The sequence below is a fragment of the Mobula hypostoma genome, chromosome 7, assembly GCF_963921235.1.
Source record: "Mobula hypostoma chromosome 7, sMobHyp1.1, whole genome shotgun sequence".
Classification (NCBI taxonomy): Eukaryota; Metazoa; Chordata; class Chondrichthyes; order Myliobatiformes; family Myliobatidae; genus Mobula; species Mobula hypostoma.
Genome location: NC_086103.1, coordinates 87,238,778 through 87,260,447, shown reverse-complemented (window position 1 = coordinate 87,260,447; position 21,670 = coordinate 87,238,778). Strand labels below are relative to the sequence as shown.

At 39.0% G+C, this 21,670-nt stretch overlaps 1 protein-coding gene across 4 annotated transcripts in view; it reads right to left on the bottom strand.

Annotated features, from left to right (window-relative positions):
• Positions 1 to 21,670, bottom strand: part of LOC134349420 (transcription elongation regulator 1-like) — a 95,210-nt gene that overhangs the window by 40,568 nt on the left and 32,972 nt on the right. For 2 of the 4 annotated variants that reach the window (XM_063053697.1, XM_063053694.1), the window contains exons 6-10: positions 17,666 to 17,695; positions 17,034 to 17,096; positions 14,300 to 14,497; positions 8,197 to 8,309; positions 7,076 to 7,164 (exon numbers count right to left, since the gene is read on the bottom strand). In XM_063053697.1, the coding sequence (XP_062909767.1) occupies positions 7,076 to 7,164; positions 8,197 to 8,309; positions 14,300 to 14,497; positions 17,034 to 17,096; positions 17,666 to 17,695 (493 nt within the window). The remainder of the gene's footprint in view (positions 1 to 7,075; positions 7,165 to 8,196; positions 8,310 to 14,299; positions 14,498 to 17,033; positions 17,097 to 17,665; positions 17,696 to 21,670) is intronic. The other 2 variants (XM_063053695.1, XM_063053696.1) reach the window with 2 other exon arrangements.

The window sequence follows — 21,670 nt, the reverse complement described above, 5'->3', positions numbered from 1 at the left end:
AAAGGTTCTGAACTTAAAGAAGGGTAACTTTGAAGGTATGAGACGTGAGTTAGCTAAGATAGACTGGCAAATGATACTTGATGGTTGATGGTGGGTATGCAATGGCAAGCATTTAAAGATCGCATGGATGAACTACAACAATTGTTCATCCCAGTTTGGCAAAAGAATAAACCAGGGAAGGTAGTGCACCCATGGCTGACAAGGGAAATTAGGGATAGTATCAATTCCAAAGAAAAAACAGAAATTAGCCAGGAAAAGGTGGCTCACCTGAGAACTGGGAGAAATTCAGAGTTCAGCAGAGGAGGACAAAGGGCTTAATTAGGAAGGGGAAAAAAGATTATGAGAGAAAACTGGCAGGGAACATAAAAACTGATTGTAAAAGCTTTTATAGATATGTGAAAAGAAAAAGATTGGTTAAGACAAATGTAGGTCCTTTGTAGTCAGAAACAGGTGAATTGATCATGGGGAACAAGGACATGGCAGACCAATTGAATAACTACTTTGGTTCTGTCTTCACTAAGGAGGACATAAATAATCTTCTGGAAATAGTAGGGGACCGAGGGTCTAGTGAGATGGAGGAACTGAGGGAAATACATGTTAGTAGGGAAGTGGTGTTAGGTAAATTGAAGGGATTAAAGGCAGATAAATCCCCAGGGCCAGATGGTCTGCATCCCAGAGTGCTTAAGGAAGTGGCTCAAGAAATAGTGGATGCATTAATGATAATTTTTCAAACCTCTTTAGATTCTGGATTAGTTCCTGAGGATTGGAGGATGGCTAATGTAACCCCGCTTTTTAAAAAAGGGGGGAGAGAGAAACCGGCAATTATAGACCGGTAAGCCTGACATTGGTGGTTGGGAAAATGCTAGAGTCAGTCATCGAAGATGTGATAACAGCACATTTGGACAGCGGTGAAATCATCGGACAAGGTCAGCATAGATTTGTGAAAGGAAAGTCATGTCTGACAAATCTCATAGAATTTTTTGAGGATGTAACTAGTAGAGTAGATAGGGGAGAACCAGTGGATGTGGTATATTTGGATTTTCAAAAGGCTTTTGACAAGGTCCCACACAGGAGATTAGTGTCCAAACTTAAGGTACACGGTATTGAGGGTAAGGTATTGATGTGGATAGAGAATTGGTTGGCAGACAGGAAGCAAAGAGTGGGAAAAAACGGGACCTTTTCAGAATGGCAGGCAGTGACTAGTGGGGTACCGCAAGGCTCAGTGCTGGGACCCCAGTTGTTTACAATATATATATAAATTACTTATACGAGGGAATTAAATGCAGCATCTCCAAGTTTGCGGATGACACAAAGCTGGGCGGTAGTGTTACCTGCGAGGAGGATGCTAAGAGGATGCAGGGTGACTTGGATAGGTTAGGTGAGTGGGCAAATTCATGGCAGATGCAATTTAATGTGGATAAGTGTGAGGTTATCCACTTTGGTGGCAAGAACAGGTGTAAACAGATTATTATCTGAATGGTGGCCGATTAGGAAAAGGGGAGGTGCAACGAGACCTGGGTGTCATTATACACCAGTCATTGAAAGTGGGCATGCAGGTACAGCAGGTGGTGAAAAAGGCAAATGGTATGCTGGCATTCATAGCAAGAGGATTAGAGTACAGGAGCAGGGAGGTACTACTGCAGTTGTACAAGGCCTTGGTGAGACCACACCTGGAGTGTTGTGTGCAGTTTTGGTCCCCTAATCTGAGGAAAGACAGGTTTGCCATAGAGGGAGTACAAAGAAGGTTCACCAGATTGATTCCTGGGATGGCAGGACTTTCAGATGATGAAAGACTGGATCGACTAGGCTTATACTCACTGGAATTTAGAAGATTGAGGGAGGATCTGATTGAAACATATAAAATCCTAAAGGGATTGGACAGGCTAGATGCAGGAAGATTCCTCCCGATGTTGGGGAAGTCCAGAACGAGGGGTCACAGTTTGAGGATAAAGGGGAAGCCTTTTAGGACCGAGATTAGGAGAAACTTCTTCATACAGAGAGTGGTGAATCTGTGGAATTCTCTGCCACAGGAAACAGTTCAGGCCAATTCATTGGCTATATTTAAGAGGGAGTTAGATATGGCCCTTGTGGCTAAAGGGATCAGGGGGTATGAAGAGAATGCAGGTACAGGGTTCTGAGTTGGATGATCAGCCATGATCGTACTGAATGGTGGTGCAGGCTTGAAGTGCCGAATGGCCTACTCCTGCACCTATTTTCTATGTTTCTATGGACACATGGAGCTTAGAGAAATAGAGGGCTATGGGTAAGCCTAGGTAGTTCTAAGGTAAGTACATGTTCGGCACAGCTTCGTGGGCCAAGAAGCCTGTATTGTGCTGTAGGTTTTCTGTTTCTATCTACGAAACTAGTCTCCAAATAATCAACAGTTCATCTCAAACATACAAAGTAAAGTCCGAATGTGATATGAACTATATGTCAGCTTGTGCTACACACTTGCAAGAAAAGAAATGCTCCTCTACAACTTCAGCATATTAATCTGATAGAACAGCATTGATTAGCATTTATTACAGGAAACCAGGTGCCATAGTTATACAGCACAGAAACCAGTCCCCCAGCTGCACTGAGAGCACCACGGCAGCTTAGTAGTTAGTGTGGCGCTATTACAGCTCGGTACTTTAGAGATGAGAGTTTAATCCTGGCATCCTCTGTAAGGAGTTTGTACATCGTCCCTGTGGAATATGAGGGTTTCCTCCTGGTGCTCCAGATCTCAAAGATGTACCGGTTAGTAGGTTAACTAGTCATTGTAAATTGTCCCTTGATTAAGGGTTAAATCTGGGATTGCTGGTGGTATGGCTCAAAGGGCCGTAAGGGACCAATTGATGCTGCATCTCTAAATAAATAAAATAAACTCACCTTTTAGATAGATACCTGAACTAGTCCAATTTGCCTGCATTTGGACCATATTCCTCTAAAAATTTCCTACCAATAATTGTGCCCCAATATCACTTAAACCTTGCAACTGAACCCATCTCTACCACTTTCTCATATACCCAATGCCATCAGTATGAAACACTTGCCCCTCAGGTCCACTGTAGATTTTTCCTCTTTCACCTTTAACCTATGAACTCTTAATTTGGACTCCAGACCTAGGAAAAAACAATTGTAACATCAACCATATCCATGCCCCGAATGTTTTTTTTTAAATGTCTCCAAGATCACCTCTCAGCCTCTTTGCTCCAGGGGAAATAGTCCCAACCTATCCAGTCTCTCCTCATAACTCAAGTCTAGTCTGGTAAGCCTTGTTTGCACCCACTCTACCCTGAATCACATCAGTCCTAGTATGCCGACCAGAAATGCACGCAATATTTCAGGTGCAGTCTCATCAATTCTCTAAACACTAGTAACATGATGTCTCAGCTCTTGTACTCAAAGCCCCATCCAATCAAGATATACAATCTTCATCAATTGGCTAGCTCACCCTGGATGACATACGCCTCGACCTTCTTGGCTCATTTATTATACGGGATCTTATCAAAAGGTCCACGTACACAATGTCTGCTGCTCTGCCCTCAATCATCTTGAGCATCTCTTCATAAACTCAATTAAATCTGTGAGACATGACTTCCCATGCAGTAATCAGTCTTTGTTTTTCCAAATGAAGATAGATTCTGTTTCCCAGAATTCCCTCCAGTCAATCACGCTGATATAAGGCCCACCAGCCTCTAGTTCAATGCCTTGTTTTTGCAGCTCTTCTTAAATAGAAGGTACAACATAAGCCACACTTCAGTCTTCCAGAACCTCACCAAAAACTAAGATACAGAAATCTCTGCCAGGATCTCAACTTCATCCTTTGATTGCCACAATATCTATAATACACTTCGTCAGCCCCAGGGATTTAACCAACTTTATGCGTTTCAAGACCAACAGTATTTCTTCCTTTGCAAAATCAATATTTCAGTATATCATTTTCTTATAAAACAAATCCATACTCTCTGGTCCTTTTCTTTAGGATTTTGAGCTGTCATTTTGTATGTGAATTCAGTGCACTGGGATTGTTTCACATTTACTTACCATACCATATCTTAAATTAACTGGCATCATCCAGAAGTCCAATCCCCAATGAAAATTACAACTGAACGTCCTGAGAAAAACACTGAAGGAATTTGCACAAAAAACAGAGCTCCTACAATAATGGGTTCCTTTATTTTAGGTTAGCTTGGCTTTCAGAACAAAAATAAAGGCATAGTAATATATAGGCTATACCTAGAATCCCCAATATTGTCTCAAATGACAGTAGTAATGGAAGAGTTCATGGATCTCTTGAGGAATCTTCACTGGGAAACTCATGTCAAATCAAACAATTGTTTCAACCAAAGAAAACTGCCCACCAAATACAGAATAAGATAAGCAAATGGAGGACAGCAATATTCTTCAGCATTTAGTGCTGTGCAGTGTCTTGTACTTAATGGTTACCTTTCGCGTACAGATTACCAGTTAAAAATCTAATTCTTTCCCAAGAAACTGGCAGCAAAATAGTTTCAATTATTTATTTCCTTTTACTTTAAGATGCTGTTTCAAAACTATGCAAGAATGAATGAATTTCAAAATTGATTAATAATGTGTAACAGCTCCTGCCCATGAAATAACTAGCAGACTGAAAGCATGAATATATATATTTTCACAGCACACGTAAAATGCTGGAGGAACTCAGGAGGCCAGGCAGCATGGAAAAAAAGTACAGTCGATGTTTCAGGCCGAAATCCTTTGGCAGGACCGGAGAAAAAGTGCTGAAGCGTAGATTTGAAAAATGGGGGGAGGGGACAGAAACGCCAATCGATAGGTGGGGGGGAGGGGGGAAGCATTACTGGAAGTTTGAGATATCAATGTTCGTGGCATCAGGTTGGAGGCTACCCAAACGGAATAAAGGCATTGTTCCTCCAACCTAAGTGTGGCCTTATTATGACACTCGAAGAGGCTATAGATGGACATCTCGGAATGGGAATGGGAAGTGGAATTAACATGGGTGGTCACTGGGATATCCCACGTGTTCTGGCCGACGGAGCATAGATTCTCAGCAAAGCGGTCTCCCAATGTATGTTGGGTCTCACTGATACACAAACGTTGTACAAGAGGCCACACTGGGAGCACCAGACACAGTATACGACCCCAACAGACTCACACCTGGAAGGACTGTTTGGGGTCCTGAATGGTAGTGAGGGAGGTGGTGTAGGGGCAGGTGTAGCACTTGTTTCGCTTGCAAGGATAAATACTAGGAGGGAGATCAGTGAGGAAGGACAAATGGACAAGGGAGTTGCATAGGGAGTGATCCCTGCAGAAAGCAGAAAGTGGGGGGGGGGAGGAAGAGGGGAGGTAAAGACGTGTTTGGTGGTGGGATGATCCAGTTGGAGGTGGCGGAAGTTTCAGAGAATTATGTGCTGGACACGGCAGTTGGTGGGATGGTAGGCGAGGACACAGGAATCCTATCCCTGGTAGCATGATGGGAGGTTGTAGTACGAGCGGACGTGTGTGAAATGGAAGAGATGCGGTTGAGGGCAGCGTTAATGGTGGAGAAAAGGAAGTCCCTTTCTTTGGAAAAAAGGACATCTCCTTCGTTCTAGAATGAAAAGCCTCATCCTGAGAGCAGAAGTGGCAGAGACGGAGAAATTGAGAGAAGGGGATGTAGTTTTTACAACTAGCAGGGTGGGACAAGGTATAGTCCAGGTAGCTGTGAGAGTCCGTTGGTTTGTAATAGTCATTGGTGGATAAGCTGTCTTCAGAGACAGAGAGATCAAGAAAGGAGGGGGAGGTATTGAAAATATACCAAGAGAATTTGAGGGCAGGGTGGAAGTTAGAGGCAAAGTGGATGAAATCGACGAGTTCAGCACGGGGACAGGAAGCAGCACCAATGCAGTTGTCGATGTAGCGTAGGAAAAGTGCGGGACAGTCACCAGTGTAGGCTTGGAACATAGGCTGTTTGTAGTTTGAAGGAAGTGGGAGGACCCAAAGGAGAAATTATTTAGAGTAAGGACAAGTTCCACTGGGCAGAGGAGAGTCTGTTGGGGTCATATACTGTGTTCAGTACTCCTGGATTCAGCGAATCCTGTGAGTGTGGTGAAAGGGTGCAGAACATTGAACACGTTCTGCACAACTGCCCACTCTCACCTGATTTAGCTGACACTGACCTGCTCAACATCAACCAAACAACACTAGAGTCCTGACGAAGGGTCTCGGCCTGAAACGTTGACTGCACCTCTTCCTAGGGATGCTGCCTGGCCTGCTGCGTTCACCAGCAACTTTTATGTGTGTTGCAACACTAGAGTGGCTGGCTGTCTGGTGTGACAAGCTATGATGATGAGTGCTCCTGGTGTGGCCTCTTTGTAAATCAGTGAGACCTGACATAGATTGGGAGACCGCTTCACTGAGCATCTAGGGTCCGTCCAGCAGAACAAGCGGGATCTCCCAGTGGCCACCCATTTTAATTCCACTTCCCATTCAGAAATGTCCAGCCATGGCCTCCTCCACTGTCAGGATGAGGCCACAGTTAGGTTGGAGGAACACCTTGTACTTTGTTTAGGTAGCCTCCAACCTGATGGCATGACCATCAATTTCTCAAACTTCCAGTAATGCCTCCCCCGCCCCACCACCACCCTTCACCATTTTCCATCCTCTTGTCCCTCTCTCATGTTATTTCTTTGCCTCCCTCTGGTGCCCCTCCCCCCTTTCTTTTTTCCATGGCCTCCTTTCTCTTTCACCAATCAACTTCCTAACTCTTTGCTTCATCCCTCCCCCTCCAAGTTTCACCTATCGCCTGGCGTTTCTCTTCCCTCCTCCCACCTTTCAAATCTACTCCTTAGCCCTTTCTCTCCAGTCCTGCTGAAGGGTTTCACCCAAAATGTCGACTGTACTTTTTTCCATAGATACTGCCTGGGCTGCTGAGTTCCTCCATCATCTGCAGATTTTCTCTTGTTTGTGAACATATTCTTTAAATATTTGCAATGTTAGTGTCGCTGACAAGGATAGCATTCAACCTAAGGTAACAAAAATTCATTTACTTTCCTAAATAGTTTTAAGCTCCATGTTGGGAAGATGAATAACTTAAACTTATTTATAAACATACCATGGTGTACCAGGAACAGGGGTGGTAGCCACAGGTTTGGCTTTTTGTGCAGCTTTTTCTTCTTCAGTCAATATCTCCTCCTTTGGCTCCTAAAAAAAAAATTAGAGAGCAGAGACTGCTATGTTATAAACATATGCTGATTAAAACTGTAGGACACATCCAAGCTCTTTATCTCACTGTGCAGATTAAGTGTGTATCACAGAGCTTTGCTGTAAAATAGAAGATGAAAATGATTATACTTACCAACGCACTGATTGCAAGCTGAAAATCTGTATTCCAACCCCTAAATTTTTTACACTGTGGTTAAAGTGCTCAATGCAATTTCTTGCAAACCGTTAGCAGCACGAAATTCTGTAAGCACAAATCTGTGTGCATGGAGAAGTTAAATGGACAATGATGAATGCCTTGCCTGCAGTATGCCCGTTCTAATTTCAAAATTGACTTAAACAATATCAATCTCTTTCCTAATCAATATTCTGTAGGGGCAAAGCATGCCTTGTTTTCACAGAATGAAAGTGATGTTAGGAATAATTTTTAACCATTGTTTAAACATAAAAAATACATAGCACCTATGAGAATAATAATTTTTAAATTATGCCATCAAGAAATATACAAGAACACTGTTAGATATTCTTAGAAAAGCTTGATGACTTTTGAATTCTCAGGATGTGGACATAACTGGCAATTCAGTATTTGCATTGAATTGCCAATTAATAGCAATTTGGTTAATGTGGGGAGTCAAATCAATACCTGGCAGCTCCATACTCTTTTACTGATAATCTGCCTTTAATTCCCCAATACTTCAAATAAAATTCAAATTTTTATATTACGATAATGAGCTCTGAACTCTGGATTACAATCCAATCATAAACATTACACTATTTTACACCCATGATACACATAATACAATGAAATGAAGGCAGAACCCAATGGTTGCATGATTTTTAATCCAGAGCTGAGTTGATCAGGTTTAATTTAAAACTGTTCTGAGTGAGCTCCTTCCAAAAAGGGCTCAACTGCAAATGCTATAGTGTTCTCCCCTGCAATTAGTTAGAGAAATAGAGGATGAAAAGGAATAATGTATGAAGAGCTTTCTGTTTTCCCACAGCCTTCCCACAAACCTCTTTCTTCTCTTTTGGAGGTTCTTCTTTCGGCTCCTCCACCTCCATCTCCATTGGTTCAGGTTCTGTTGGCTCTTTGCTCAGCTCTTTTGGCTTCTCCACTTCTTTCTCCACTATACAGGGGAAAAAATAAAAGCCTTCAGCATTTTGCAGATGTCCCTAGACAATGCATCTTAGCTCATTTAAACATCAAACTAATTTTATTTTCTTTACTTCAAATTCAAAGCTGAAAACAAAAATGCACTCAACTCCAGATAAAACATTGAATGAGCAACATTGGAGACAGTATACTCTATTATTAATGTCCCCCAATAATGGCTCCAATAACCAGCAGCAAAAGCTACCACACAGTTTAGGAAAGACAATGAAAGATCAACATTTTATGGTTTCAATCCATACTTTGTGTTGTAGTACTTTATTTAAAGACTTGCATTGGAACACCAAGATATCTACTGAGCAGTAAATGTTTTGCAATAGTCCAAGAGTTTAGCAGTTTAGTTGTCTTCTGTTCTTAAATAAGTAAAAACGTCATTCAAATTCCATTTCTTATGCTTACTTAGTATAAGAAAGTAGTGTATGCAGACACACTCAGAAGAACTCAGCAAGTCAGGCAGCATCTACGGAGGGGAATAAACAGTCGATATTTCGGACTGAGACCCTTCATCAGGACTGGAAAGGAAGAGGGAAGAAGCCAGAACAAGGGGTGTTTGTGTGTGTGTGTGTCTCACGCATCTCTCTGCGTGTGTCTCATTGATATAGAGGAGACTGCACAAGAGCACCAGATGACCTTGACAGAATTTTAAGTGTCACCTTACCTGGAAGGACTGTTTGGGACTTTGAATGATGGTGAGGAAGTTGGTGTAGAGGCATGTGTAGGACTTGTCCTGTTCTCAGGGCTAAGTGCCAGGAGGGATCTGTGAGGAGGGACGAGTGGAAAGAGTCATGTAGAGACTAATCCCAACTGAAAGTAGAAAGTGGAGTTCAGGGGAGGGGGAAGATGTGCTTAATGGGAAGTTACAAAGAATGATGTGGGGATTCAAAGGCTCATGGGGTGTTCACACCTTAAGCTCACAGATGGAGCTCATGGAACTTAATCTTGGCAGGACACTGATACCTCAGGAAAGGAGGAACTTGTGCTCTTTCATTTCCACTGGCCCATGTTCTGTTGATTCTGCTGACTCAAAGTGAAAAGGCACATCTCTATTTAGAAAAAAATCTCCTACAGTAAGACTATCCCAAATGGCATAGTAATGCACACACTGAAATATCTCTTTGTAAGTTGACACTGATCAGCAAGGCTTCTTTAAAGATGTAGCATGTCCAGAGGTTTGATGTCACTTCAGACAACATTTCGAAACTTTAAAAAAGGGCAACAGAAATAGTCTGAAATGCAAAACTATCACAGAAGACTGCACTGTTCGTGGGGGCATCAGAAAATATACAATCAATACTAAGCAAGAATACAAGAGCCGTCAATACATAATGGTCAAGAAGATGGATGCCTCACCTGGATATTTGTCCACGGTAAATTTAGGTGCAGCACATAACAAAAAGTTATTGGTTTAATTAATAGATTTTGTTATTTTTAAGAATAGTGAAGGGATGCAACAGAACACTAATATTAGAGTATCCACATAATTTCATCCAGCAACCACTTCTACTTACCTATCATATCCTGTACCTGTATGGATCAACCTATGCTTCTACACCAATTTCATGGTCACTGTTGTTTACCCTACAACAATTTTAATTTCAGAATGTGAAACTGAATAAGGTCCTGAAACAAGTTCTTCCTACATACAAAGGTATTTGCTGCAACTTAACTATGCTGTTAAGTAGGTGCCCTTTGAAATTGAGCTCAATTCATAAGCCTTAGTCAATGTCAGACTGCATTTAGTCGTTTCTTCTTTTCAAAATTGCTCAGGTATAATAACTTAGAAGGGACGTTGAATAGTCAACTAAGGACAAACTGTAATTGAAGGACAAAGGCACAAGATAAATGGAAGGACTGAAAGTGTGAGAAAGATAATATTTTATTTTAACTGGTTAAGATACGATTTGAAACGCTTTGAACCAACCTGAAGATCAAGCAAGCTGAGAATGGTACTAATCACATGCTGTTGCAGACATTTTGCAGTTTGTTATATTCACTAACAATATGGGTATGAATTTAGGAGGGATAATTAAGTTTGCACATGGCATGAAACTTGGTGTTGTGAATAGTGAGGAGGATAGTCAAGCCTGTAGAGTGATATCAATCAGTAGATAAAATGGGTATAGCAATGGCAGATAGTAAAGATAGATAGAAATTTACTCCTGATGTTTCAGGTGATGCACTTCGGTAGGACAAAATGCATGGTACTTTGCTTGGGAATACCAAAGAATGGAGAGACTTTGGTGCACAAGGATCCCTGAAGGTAATAGCTTAAGTAGAAAAGGTGAAGAAGGTATACAGAATATTTACCTTCAGCAGCCAGGGCAAAGAATACAAGAGCAGGAAGGTTATGGTACAAATATATAAAATACTGGTTAGACCAAAGATGGAGATTTGATTGCAAAATTACTGGACTGATGTAATTGTACCGGAGAGGATGCAGAGGATATTCATCAAATTGTTGACCTGGATGACAATAACTTTCCTTTGAGCAGAGGAAACTCAACAGAGACTTGATAGAGGCATGCAAAGTTTGGAGGCTCACTGAGAGGTAACTTCCCCAATAGCGGAAGTATCTAAAAATCAGAGGGCAGAGGTTTTGGGTAAGTGGGTAACAGCTTTAGGGGAGATCCAAGGAAGAACTTTTTCCACTCAGTGTGTGGTTGGAACATGGAACACACTGCCTTGGTGGGTAGTGGAAGCAGATAATCTCACAGCATTTTAGAATTTAGACATGTACTTGAATCACTATTGCATAGAAGGCTACGACCAAATACTGGCTAACAGTATAGACAGGCACTTGATGATTATCATGAATATGGTAGTCAAAGTATCTGCCACTGTACTACAATTCAATGATCTGAGAACTAATTCTACACCATCAAGTCAATGATGGTAGCTATCTTTAAACTCAATGAAAAACTGATAGTGACCAGTACCAAAAAAAGTTGACGACTAATTTACATGCCCATGATAAACATGACTAAGTTTCATGTTGGAAAATTCTACTAGAGGTGAACACATTTATTTCAGTGAATTGCTTGAAGACCCAATTATTTTTCCTTTCAGCCCAAAGTAAATTAACATCATCCCACATTACAACCTTTAATGGCCCAGTGGAAAAAATGTATTATATTATGTTTTATAGCAGCAGGATAATATTAAAATGATAAATTCTATTCTTGGTCCAACATTGCTAGGGCTCTTCTGCTGCCGAAAATCTCAAAAATTGTTTTCCAACAAGTTCAGACTTTTATTTTTAAATATAGTCCTGCCTACATTTGTTTTGATAGTACTACCCATTTTAATTTTGAAATTCAGCTGGACCATGTCAAGAGGGCAGCCATTTTGTTTTTGGTGCTTGTTCAATCAAACTGAAGTACATATACACAATCTGTGCTATCTTTCATTTGCGCCATCGAAACCACTGTCTGCAAGTGTTGTTTTATTTCATAAAGGAGAACTCTATCCGAGCCATATTTTGCATTAATATTATATAAAAGTTTATTTCCGATTAGCCTTGGTAATTTAAGGAAAGCAAGCATGATATTAATTTTCTTGTATACCTTAAAACATTGTTCACTCATGTTGTGTATAATTTTTGGATATTGTACATTTAAGTCTTGCTTCAAAGTAAGTTATCAAAGTACATGCATGTCGCTATATACAACAGATTACCTTTCTTGCAGGTATACTCAATTAATCCATAATAGAATAATAACGTTAATGGTATCAATGAAAGACTGCACCAGCTTGGGTGTTCAACCAGTGTGCAAATGAAATTGTGCAAATACAAAAAAATAATAAACAAATAAACAAGCAATAAATATTGAGAACATGAGATGACGAGTCCTTGAAGGTGAGACCAGAGGTGCAGGAGCATTTCAATGATGGGCAAGTGAAGTTATCCCCTTTGGTTCAGCAGCCTGATGGTTGAGGGGTAATAACTATTCCTGAACCTGAGGCTCCTGTACCTTCTTCCTGATGGCAGCAGTGAGAAGAAGGCATGCCCTGGGTAGCATGGGTCCATGATGATGGATACTGTTTCCTGCAACAACTTTTCATGTAGATGTGCTCAACAGTGAGGGGGCTTTAACTGTGAATAACTGGGCTGTGTCCACTACTTTAGGTAAGATCTTCCATTCAAGGGCATTGGTTTTTCCATACCAGATTGTGATGCAGCCAGTCAATATCCACTACACATCTACAGAAGTTTGTCAAAGTTTTAGATGTCATGCCTCATATATTCCTAATTTCTTGTGACTTAAATCATAAGTTTGCTGCATTAGGTACTTAGAATATTTTTCTGTGCCTATCAGTTTTACTCTTACCCAATTGTATGCGAGTGCTGCCCAAATAAAGCACCCGCAACTTGGAGGCTATATCCTGACTAGTGTGTTCGGTGGAGTGGAGTTTTGCTTGCTGTTGAAGTGTGTACTTCCTACTTCACACACAAGGAAAGCAGTACACAACACAGTCCCACTTCCGAGAATCTAATCTACTGTCTGCCCTAATCTACATGAAATATAGATGAATTACAAAAATTATTCATTCTTAACTGGCAGAGAAGTCAGTCAGCTAAGACTCAAGCACAGAACATTTACAATTGCAAGGAAAAGGAGCAGCAGAAAACTATCTGCTGGAAGAATTGTTAACATTTCAGACCAGGATCCTGCTTCAAGAAAAGCATAGACCAGAGACTAGGAGCTGTTTAACATTCAAAGGTGGGCAAAATATATTAAGGGATGAAGGGAGTGGGTGAGAGTAAACGTAAAGGAAATATTAAATGTGATTGTAAAATCAAGGTTAGTGAAAGCAAAGGTAGGTTCCCGGATAGTCAGAAAATGGGAAATTCATTATTGGGAACAAAATCAAAATGTAGAACAATTCAACATATATTTCACAGAGAACAAAACAAATCACTTCCCAAAATCTAAGGGTCCAGTAAAGGGGAGGAACTGAAGTCATCATTAGTAAAGAAATTATTGCTTGGGAAGTTAATGGGCCTGAAGGATAACAGATACCTTGGGCTTGATCATCTATAAGGAGTAGAACCAGGGATCACAGATTCAGCATACAGGATATGCCATTTAGAACTGAGATCAGTAGAAACTTATTCATCCAAGGCTTGTGAGCATTAATTCTATACCACTGTTAAAAATGAAATCCAACTCATTAAATATATTCAAGGAGGTAGATATTATCGTTAAACATGAAAAGATCAGAAATAAGGGGAGAAAACAGGAGCAGGGTACCAGCTAGGATCATCCAGATAGTTAGAGCAGGTCTGAATAGTCTTCACCTTTTATTTCTGTTTTTAAACTATACTTACATGCTTGCATCAGCTCCCAATTTTAAAAATATATTATTTTAACATTCTTATCCTTATTTTTCAGTCCAGTCTTGCTCTTTCCTATTTATAAAATCTTCGCTTGCCTTAACATTGAGATACCAGCTTATCTCCAATGCACACACCACTTGCCTAATCCTCTCCAGATTTCACTACTCCCTTTTCCTTTAGGACAATTCTTAGCCAAACTCTAAATGTTCTAATATCCTGCTGTGTTCAGTTTTAAAAGTGTTAGTGTTCTTTATAATATGGAGATGTTTATGACATTAAAATATAGCACAAACGCAAGTCACACAATAGTTCTCACAGGTAGCAAGTGGTTGGGTAGTAGCTGATCGAAGTGGTGATAGGAGAAAGGGAATAGGATTATTATTGCCAGTCTGGATGCAGGTGAAATTCCAGCACAGGTACTATATCCCATGTGGGAAAGTAGCTCATCAACTTTGCTGATAAAGTAACCATCTTACATAGGTGTTGAAGGCCTGGTAGTCATAGAACTGTACTCGAGTTGGAGCTCAACAGAAGGATGGATAATGGAGGTAAAAATCGATAAACTCTGCAAGTCACAGCCTTCCTTTAAAAAATTGATGAATATTTACCTTTCTCTTTGAGTTCCTGCGGTTTCTCCCAGGTAGATTCCAAGGTCCTGTTGTTATAATAGTATGTTTTTCCATCACCAGTTTTATATTCTGTCCATTCAGATCCTGGTATACCTCCGGGTAGGGCAGCAGAGGAAGCTATTGTAACCTGTGGAGGCAACATCGGCACCATAGGTGGGGCCATTCCTGGCAACATACCTGAAAAGGAGAACAGAATATTGAAGTTACACCATATTGGCTATATTTAAGTTCTGATTAAAAAGAGAACAATATTCTATCTTGCTGCTTTAGGACCGAGACTTAAGATTACATCAGTAACTGTTTTGACCACCCATCTCAAAAATTAAACCCACTTAGCCAAACACATTCTGTTGCAAAGCATCCAAAAATTGTCTTCACTGTTCTCTATACCATGACCTCTTCTGGCTCAAATCATTGTTTGAAAATAGTTTCAAATCCCATTATTATTTAATGAGACTGCACTATCAGGATGACCACTATCTTTAATGGTTTGAGGGGATATGGTTATTTCTAAGTTGTTAATACTGCTGTAAAAATCAGTAAGTTTGAAGTAAAATTTCTTGTGCCAAAATAAAACTGAGTTGAAACTTTTTTTCATGTGGAAATTATATCCTTCCATAATTTCCATTGCTACCTTTCAGTTTTTAAAATCTATTCTTTTTTTTACACTCCAAGTTGCAGAACCACCTTTAATTCATTCTGCCACTTGCAAGATGAAACATGCAGAATGAAATAACAAATGAGAAACCTTTTGCATAACCTGGAAGCAAGCTGTCAAACAAATTTAATCAATTTCTTTTTAGTTGTTCCCTGCAAGTCTAAAACAAGCTTGTGCCCTGGCTTACACTTAATTAAACTTAGATACAGTACAACTTTAAACAAGCTTGTTTATACATCCAAGGGAAACACCACCCACCACCAATGAACATAATAACTTAATCATAATTTACTCTATATGAACAGAATTCTAAATGAATGGTTTAAGCAAAATGCACAGACTTCTAATTATTAAAATGAGACCTCTGCCTTCATTTTAATTTGTGGCTTGTTTTTTAATGTTCAAAACACAGCAAAAAACAGAATTCAAAAATATTTCATATTTCAAATAACAATTTCACCAGTATTTTCTTTATAGCATGTAAGTTTACTTTTAAAGAATGAAAGATAACCATCTTACTTTTTGACATTTTTAATTTTCACTTTTGCTCAGATTACCATTTAGTACTTAACACTGCCCAGCCAGCAGCACATTTGATTTCTGAATGCAATTCCAAAAGTGCCTAAGCACAAAAGGTAAGTGAACACTGCACAGTCAAGAAAAGACTCCTTTATGGAAGAATAATTGTAAAGCTAGATAGGAGATTATCTTAAATAAATTCAACTGCATCTTATTAGGGAAATCAAAGGTTAATTCCCAACCCTATAGAATGATGAGTTCTCACTTCCTTTTTTTAAAATATATTCTCAAGATTTTTATACTGTTGAACTGAAGTACGTGTAGTTCATTCATTAGTATTGAAACTGCTGCCACTTCGATTTTTTTGTCCACATGACAATCAATATAAATTGCTTCAATGGCTTGTACATGAAGTTTCACAGTTTTATGCAATAAGAAATCAAATATTCTCTCATCTCAGTCTTGCTGCACACCATCTTTTACTCAAATTACAATGCTCCTGGCTTTTATGCCCATGAACAACATCCTTAGAAACCACATTTTGGATACTCAAGGAACAAGACTTACTGTTTTGATGAATTTTCAAAGCCAGCTTGTACTGAAATGTCTAACATATACTGATAGGTCTGGGGACATGAAATAACTTTTCTATTCCACAATGCTACATTAGAAAACCTTCGTGGACTACAGCAGCCTATATTTCCACAAAAGTACGCTTGAAAACTATCCAACATATTGGGCCACAAAGCCAAGGCTGGAAAAACTAAATCACTGGTCTGGAGATAAGCCCACCACCCAAGATTTTACTCACCAAAGATGAGTACCACAGATCCTTGCTCATAATAAATGCAAGGAACCAGTCAAAACGATGGTAGAATAGCACCTTGACATTGAGATTCTTTTAACATCAAAAACCTGTTCACAGTTGGATGCAACACTGGAATTAATTTCCTCTACTCCTTGTAACCACAATTATTATAATGGCAGAGTTCTCCTTTCTTTCAAAGTGGAATTATATTGTACTATTTAAACTAGATTAATAAAACTAATGAAGCAAAAAGAAACAGATTTATAAGAAACTGCAGAACAAAATTACAAAGACAGGTTATGCGGCAACAGCTAAAGGCATGCATGCAAACTAGTTACCATACATAAAGAAATGGATTTGCGCACACAAGCACAGGTTAACAGAGGAGGCACAAAGTAAATGAAGGGTGGATTTACTCAAGCACCAACAAATTAACACAAATCAATACAAGCAAAAATACTGGTGAACTGTATCAATTTTGCACCACCCCATCCCACCCTCCACAACTCAACCAAAGCAATACTTAGTGGAGCATGGCATTTTCCAATCTGTTGCTAATAAAGGGCCCCGAGTGACTCTTTTATTGATAGAACATTTGTATAATGCTATCTAACTTAAAATAAAGCCAGAGGTTTGGGATGAGTACTTATTTGGACAGTTAAAATAAAGTCATAACATTCAAATATCATGCCACTAATAAGACAGAAAGGACCAAGTTAAAGTATTACCATTCTTGGCGGTAGTGACTGTCTTTACATACGGGCAGCTGACTATTTGCATCATTGCTACACCTGTAGGAATGGATAAGCAAGCATGTTGGAGAAAAGATAGGCGTCAGCTGCTACAATGACTTTAAAGCTGCATTATAGTAAAAACATGTTCCAATTCCTCACTAAGGTTATTACTTGGGGAAAACACAATACAACATTGCAGATGAAACGTGTGCATATCAGTTTATTTCATTCACTGCCACTGTTTGAAGTGTAAATGTAAACTGGCATTCTAGGGGATTTCACAGCACACTGCATTCCAATGAGATGTACACACTTATTGTTGGGTGAACATTTAAAAGGAACAAACTTGTGTACATCATGACATTTATTTTAAAAATAAATACCGTGTTATACAGCAACATTAGGAATGTATCAAGACATTTGCATTGCCTGAACTATACAGAGTAACAGATCAATGACAACTACAGTTATTTAACTATATTTTATGCAACTTGATGGAAAGATGTACTGATATGAAATTGTGGTGTCTAGCAAACATTAATACCAAAGTCTCCTGATTAAACAAGGAAAACGGTGGTTTGTTCAAAAACATAAAAAAGAGACACTTAACTGAGGTATGCACTTACAGGTAAGTGGAGTAGACTGTACTTGTAAACCTGCAAGAATTGACACATGTACATCCTCAGGATAAATGAATCTTTCAGATAATGTACAGAAACTGATGAATTACTGAACATCAAGAAGTGCACGTACCAACCTACTTCAGTAAGAATATATGCACATTTTCTACAGGAAACAACTAAAACAAATTTAAATATAATGCAGCTTTAAACTAAGCTGGAATAAATTTATCCCTCACTGATACAGATTCTACCAAAGATTCAGATCAAACTTTGCCAAATATAATTACTTATTACTTTAAAAATGATCTTCAATCAAAAATGCTTATTAAAATACAATAATTTCTTATTAAGCTGAAGAACTCAGTCCACTAAAACCAATCCTATGATCGCATTCACTAAAATTAGACTTTATTTAATTACACATGCTGACCAAATCAATTTTTGACTTTGTCTACGTTTTCTAAGTCTGGGTTGTCTTGAGCTAAAGTTCAATTGCGTGCCAGTTGTACTGGACATCATCCAAGTTTCTTAGGATGCTTCACATCATTCAATTAAACATGAAATTTTACATGATGTCCTGCCTTTACATCCAAGTTAAGATCAGAAAGAAAACATTGTCATCCTCCTTCACCATGGAATGCAATGCCAACAACAGCACTTTTTCTTGAATGTAACTGATGGATTCGCTGACACATTTTGGGTTCTGACACTGATCTATCACAAACTAGTTGAGCCACTCGACTTTATATGTGATTAGTACAACTGGCACAAGCTGCTATTTTTACAGAGAAGCAATCCTTTTAATTTTAACAATGGAGGAAATGGGGTTCTCTCATTAAGCTCAAGACCCCCACACCTCTCAAGATCTCCAGTGCTTCTTTGATATCATCCAGAAAGCATTACATTCTATACTTTTTTTGGGTCCAAAGTGAATGACCCACATATATCCACATTTAAATCGACATTGTCCATAAGCCCTTTTTAATATCTTTTTCAATTCAAAACTTCCATCTACAATCTTATCAAGCAACAGTATGAGAAAAAAAATGTTTTAATATTATTTGAGTGGAACAGCCCTAACATACATGCTTGCATTCTGCCAGTCTGAATCTTTCTTCATTATTGCCATCTGATGCACATCTCATCACCAAGTCAATTGATCTCCTTCAGTTTCACGAATCTCATTTTTAGCTGGCAGCATCTTAAGGAGAATTTTATATACATCAAAATGAAGAAATTACACATCCATTGTGAAGACCATTATATCAATTTCTTCAACAGCCCTTTGAACTGAAAAAGATAAAACAATCTAGTTCCTCCAAATCATGGATCTGAGTCTTAACTACACCCTTACAAAGAGCATCAGCACACAGCTTAGAACATAAATTTAATAAAAACTACATCCAAAAATTGATTTAAATCTTTTGCTACCAAATGAAACAGATGTTACACCTATGGCTGACAAGAAAAGTCAAAGCTAACATAAAAGCAAAAAAGAAGGCATATAATAAAGCAAAAATTAGCGGGAAATTTGAGGATTGGGAAACTTAAAAACCACCAGAAGGCAACTAAAATAGCCATAAGGGGGTCAAAGATTAAATATAAAGATAAGCAAGCCAACAATATCAAAGAGAATACCAAAAGTTTTTCAGATATACAAAGAGTAAAAGAGAAGTGAGAGTAAATATTGGATCATTGGAAAACAACGTTGGAGATGTAGTAATGGGGTACAAGGAAATGGCGGGTGAACGAAGTATTTTGCATCAGTCTTCACTGTTGAAGACACTAGCAGTATGCCAGAAGTTGCTATTACTAGGGAGAAGGTGCTTGGGAAACAAAGGTCTGAAGGTAGATAAGTCACCTGGACCTGCTACACCTGCAAGATGTCTTTGAGTGAGTTTTCTACATCATATTTAAATGCCTTTGACCACCAACACTACCCGATCTCTCACCATCTAAAAATACATTCCTTTATTGTTTCAAGCACTAAATGGAAGAATTCACATTTCTCTACATTACTATGTTCTCTTCCATGCACTCAGCTTGTCATATCCATCCGAACCCTCTGAGTCCTTCTCCACATTCACAATCACCTTTAATTTGACTTCTTCAACAAAGCTGGAAATATGACATCTGCCCACCACCTCCCCCCTCAGCCACATTGTTAATATTACTGCTGACGGATTGTACCAATTCTCTGGACCCGAACTAGCCATCGCCCATCAAACTGACAAGGATTCATTTATTTCCATTCATTGCTTTCAAATCTCAATTCATATCGGTATATAATCTCAATCTGTGTGTTCTCAGCTGAGTTATCAATGTCCTGTGAAGCACTTTGTCAAGTCTTCTGCAAATTTAGAAACACCCATGTGTACTAGTTTTTGTTTTACACTGAACTATTCTAATTGTAACCAAACACCAGTGGATTAGTCAAATAATCTTTTCCCCATAAATCTATGCTGACTTTACTCATTGCTATTATTTTTCAATATGCTGTTACTTCATCTTTCATGAAAGATTACTCCAACAGAAGAATATTATAATCAAGAGTTAACTGCAGACTGTGTTCACTCTACCTATTTCTATCTGCTGCACTCACAATTTTGTCTTAGAAAATGAACTCTTCAAATTCACAGGATTTACTTGTGCTACATTAACATTTCAAAACAAGTCTTCTGCCATGGATTGCCCAATACTTCCCTTATAGCTACGCAATTGTAGAGATATATCTGTGGCATAAACTGGATGTTTGCACTGTTAATGACTTGGTCCATTAGCTCTGACGCTTAACATTTTCCGAGAATTTCCGTATTGCTCCCCTTTGCTGCTGAATACACCATTGCTTGAAATGCCATCAGTGCTGCTATTTAGTTGTAAAGCAAATTCCAGAATTTATACGCTAAAATCTCGGCAAATTTAGGAAAAAGTAAGACTTTACCATAAATCTAATAAAGTTTCCTCAGACTATTTCTTGAAGACTGATTCTGGGAACTGTCCAAATTATTAAAGGCAAGAGAACTAGTAATTTTTTTTTAAATGCACAATTGTTAGTCTGCAATTTTTAATCCCAAAAAAAACTGGGATAAGTAGATTCTGATGTCAAATAGAACTGAATCTGTACTTGGGAAACAGAACTGCAATGAGTGCAAACAAAACAGGAATACTTGATTCATTGAATAGTCAACACAGGCAGAATGTATATTCTGCCCCTTATCCACTGAATGATTTTATGACCAAAGCAGATGATACATATTGTGTTGAAAATATGCCAGTGTGCAGCATAGTATGCTATAAGTTAAAAGATATTATGTCATTTACCAATATCTAAAAAGAGACTTGGATCATCATATGTAAAGCACAGATTGTCAATCACTTAATGAATAGAACACAAAAGCTTGACTAATATTTCAAGTTTGTTTGGGCTTACAGATCCCAGTCAGTTTGGATTGGTTGCATCTCCTCCACAATCTCCATCAGCACAGGTACACCACAAAGCTGTGTGCTTAGCCTCCTGCTCTTCACATTTCACAATTATGACTGTGTGGCAAGGCACAGCTCCAAAACCATATTCAAGTTTGCTGACACCACCACTGTTGCTGGCTGAATCAAAGGTGGTGACAAATCAGCATATAGGAGACAGGTAGAAAATCTGGCCAAGTAATACCACAACCACCTCTCACTCAATGTCAGCAAGACCAAGGAGCTGATTACTGACTTCAGGAGGAAGCCAGAGATCCATGAGCCAGTCATCACTGGAAACTTGAAATTCCTCTGAGTTATCATTACAGTGGCCCTGTCCTGGACCCAGGCAATAAGTGCAATTACAAAGAAAGCACAGCAGTGCCTCTGTTTTCATAGGAGTTTGCGAAGATTTTGTTTGACATCTAAAACTCTGACAAACTTCTATAAATGTGTGAGGGAGAATATATTGTCTGGCTGCGTCACAAGCTGTTATGGAAACAGCCCTTGAATGGAAATTCCTACAAAAAGTAGTGGATATCGCTC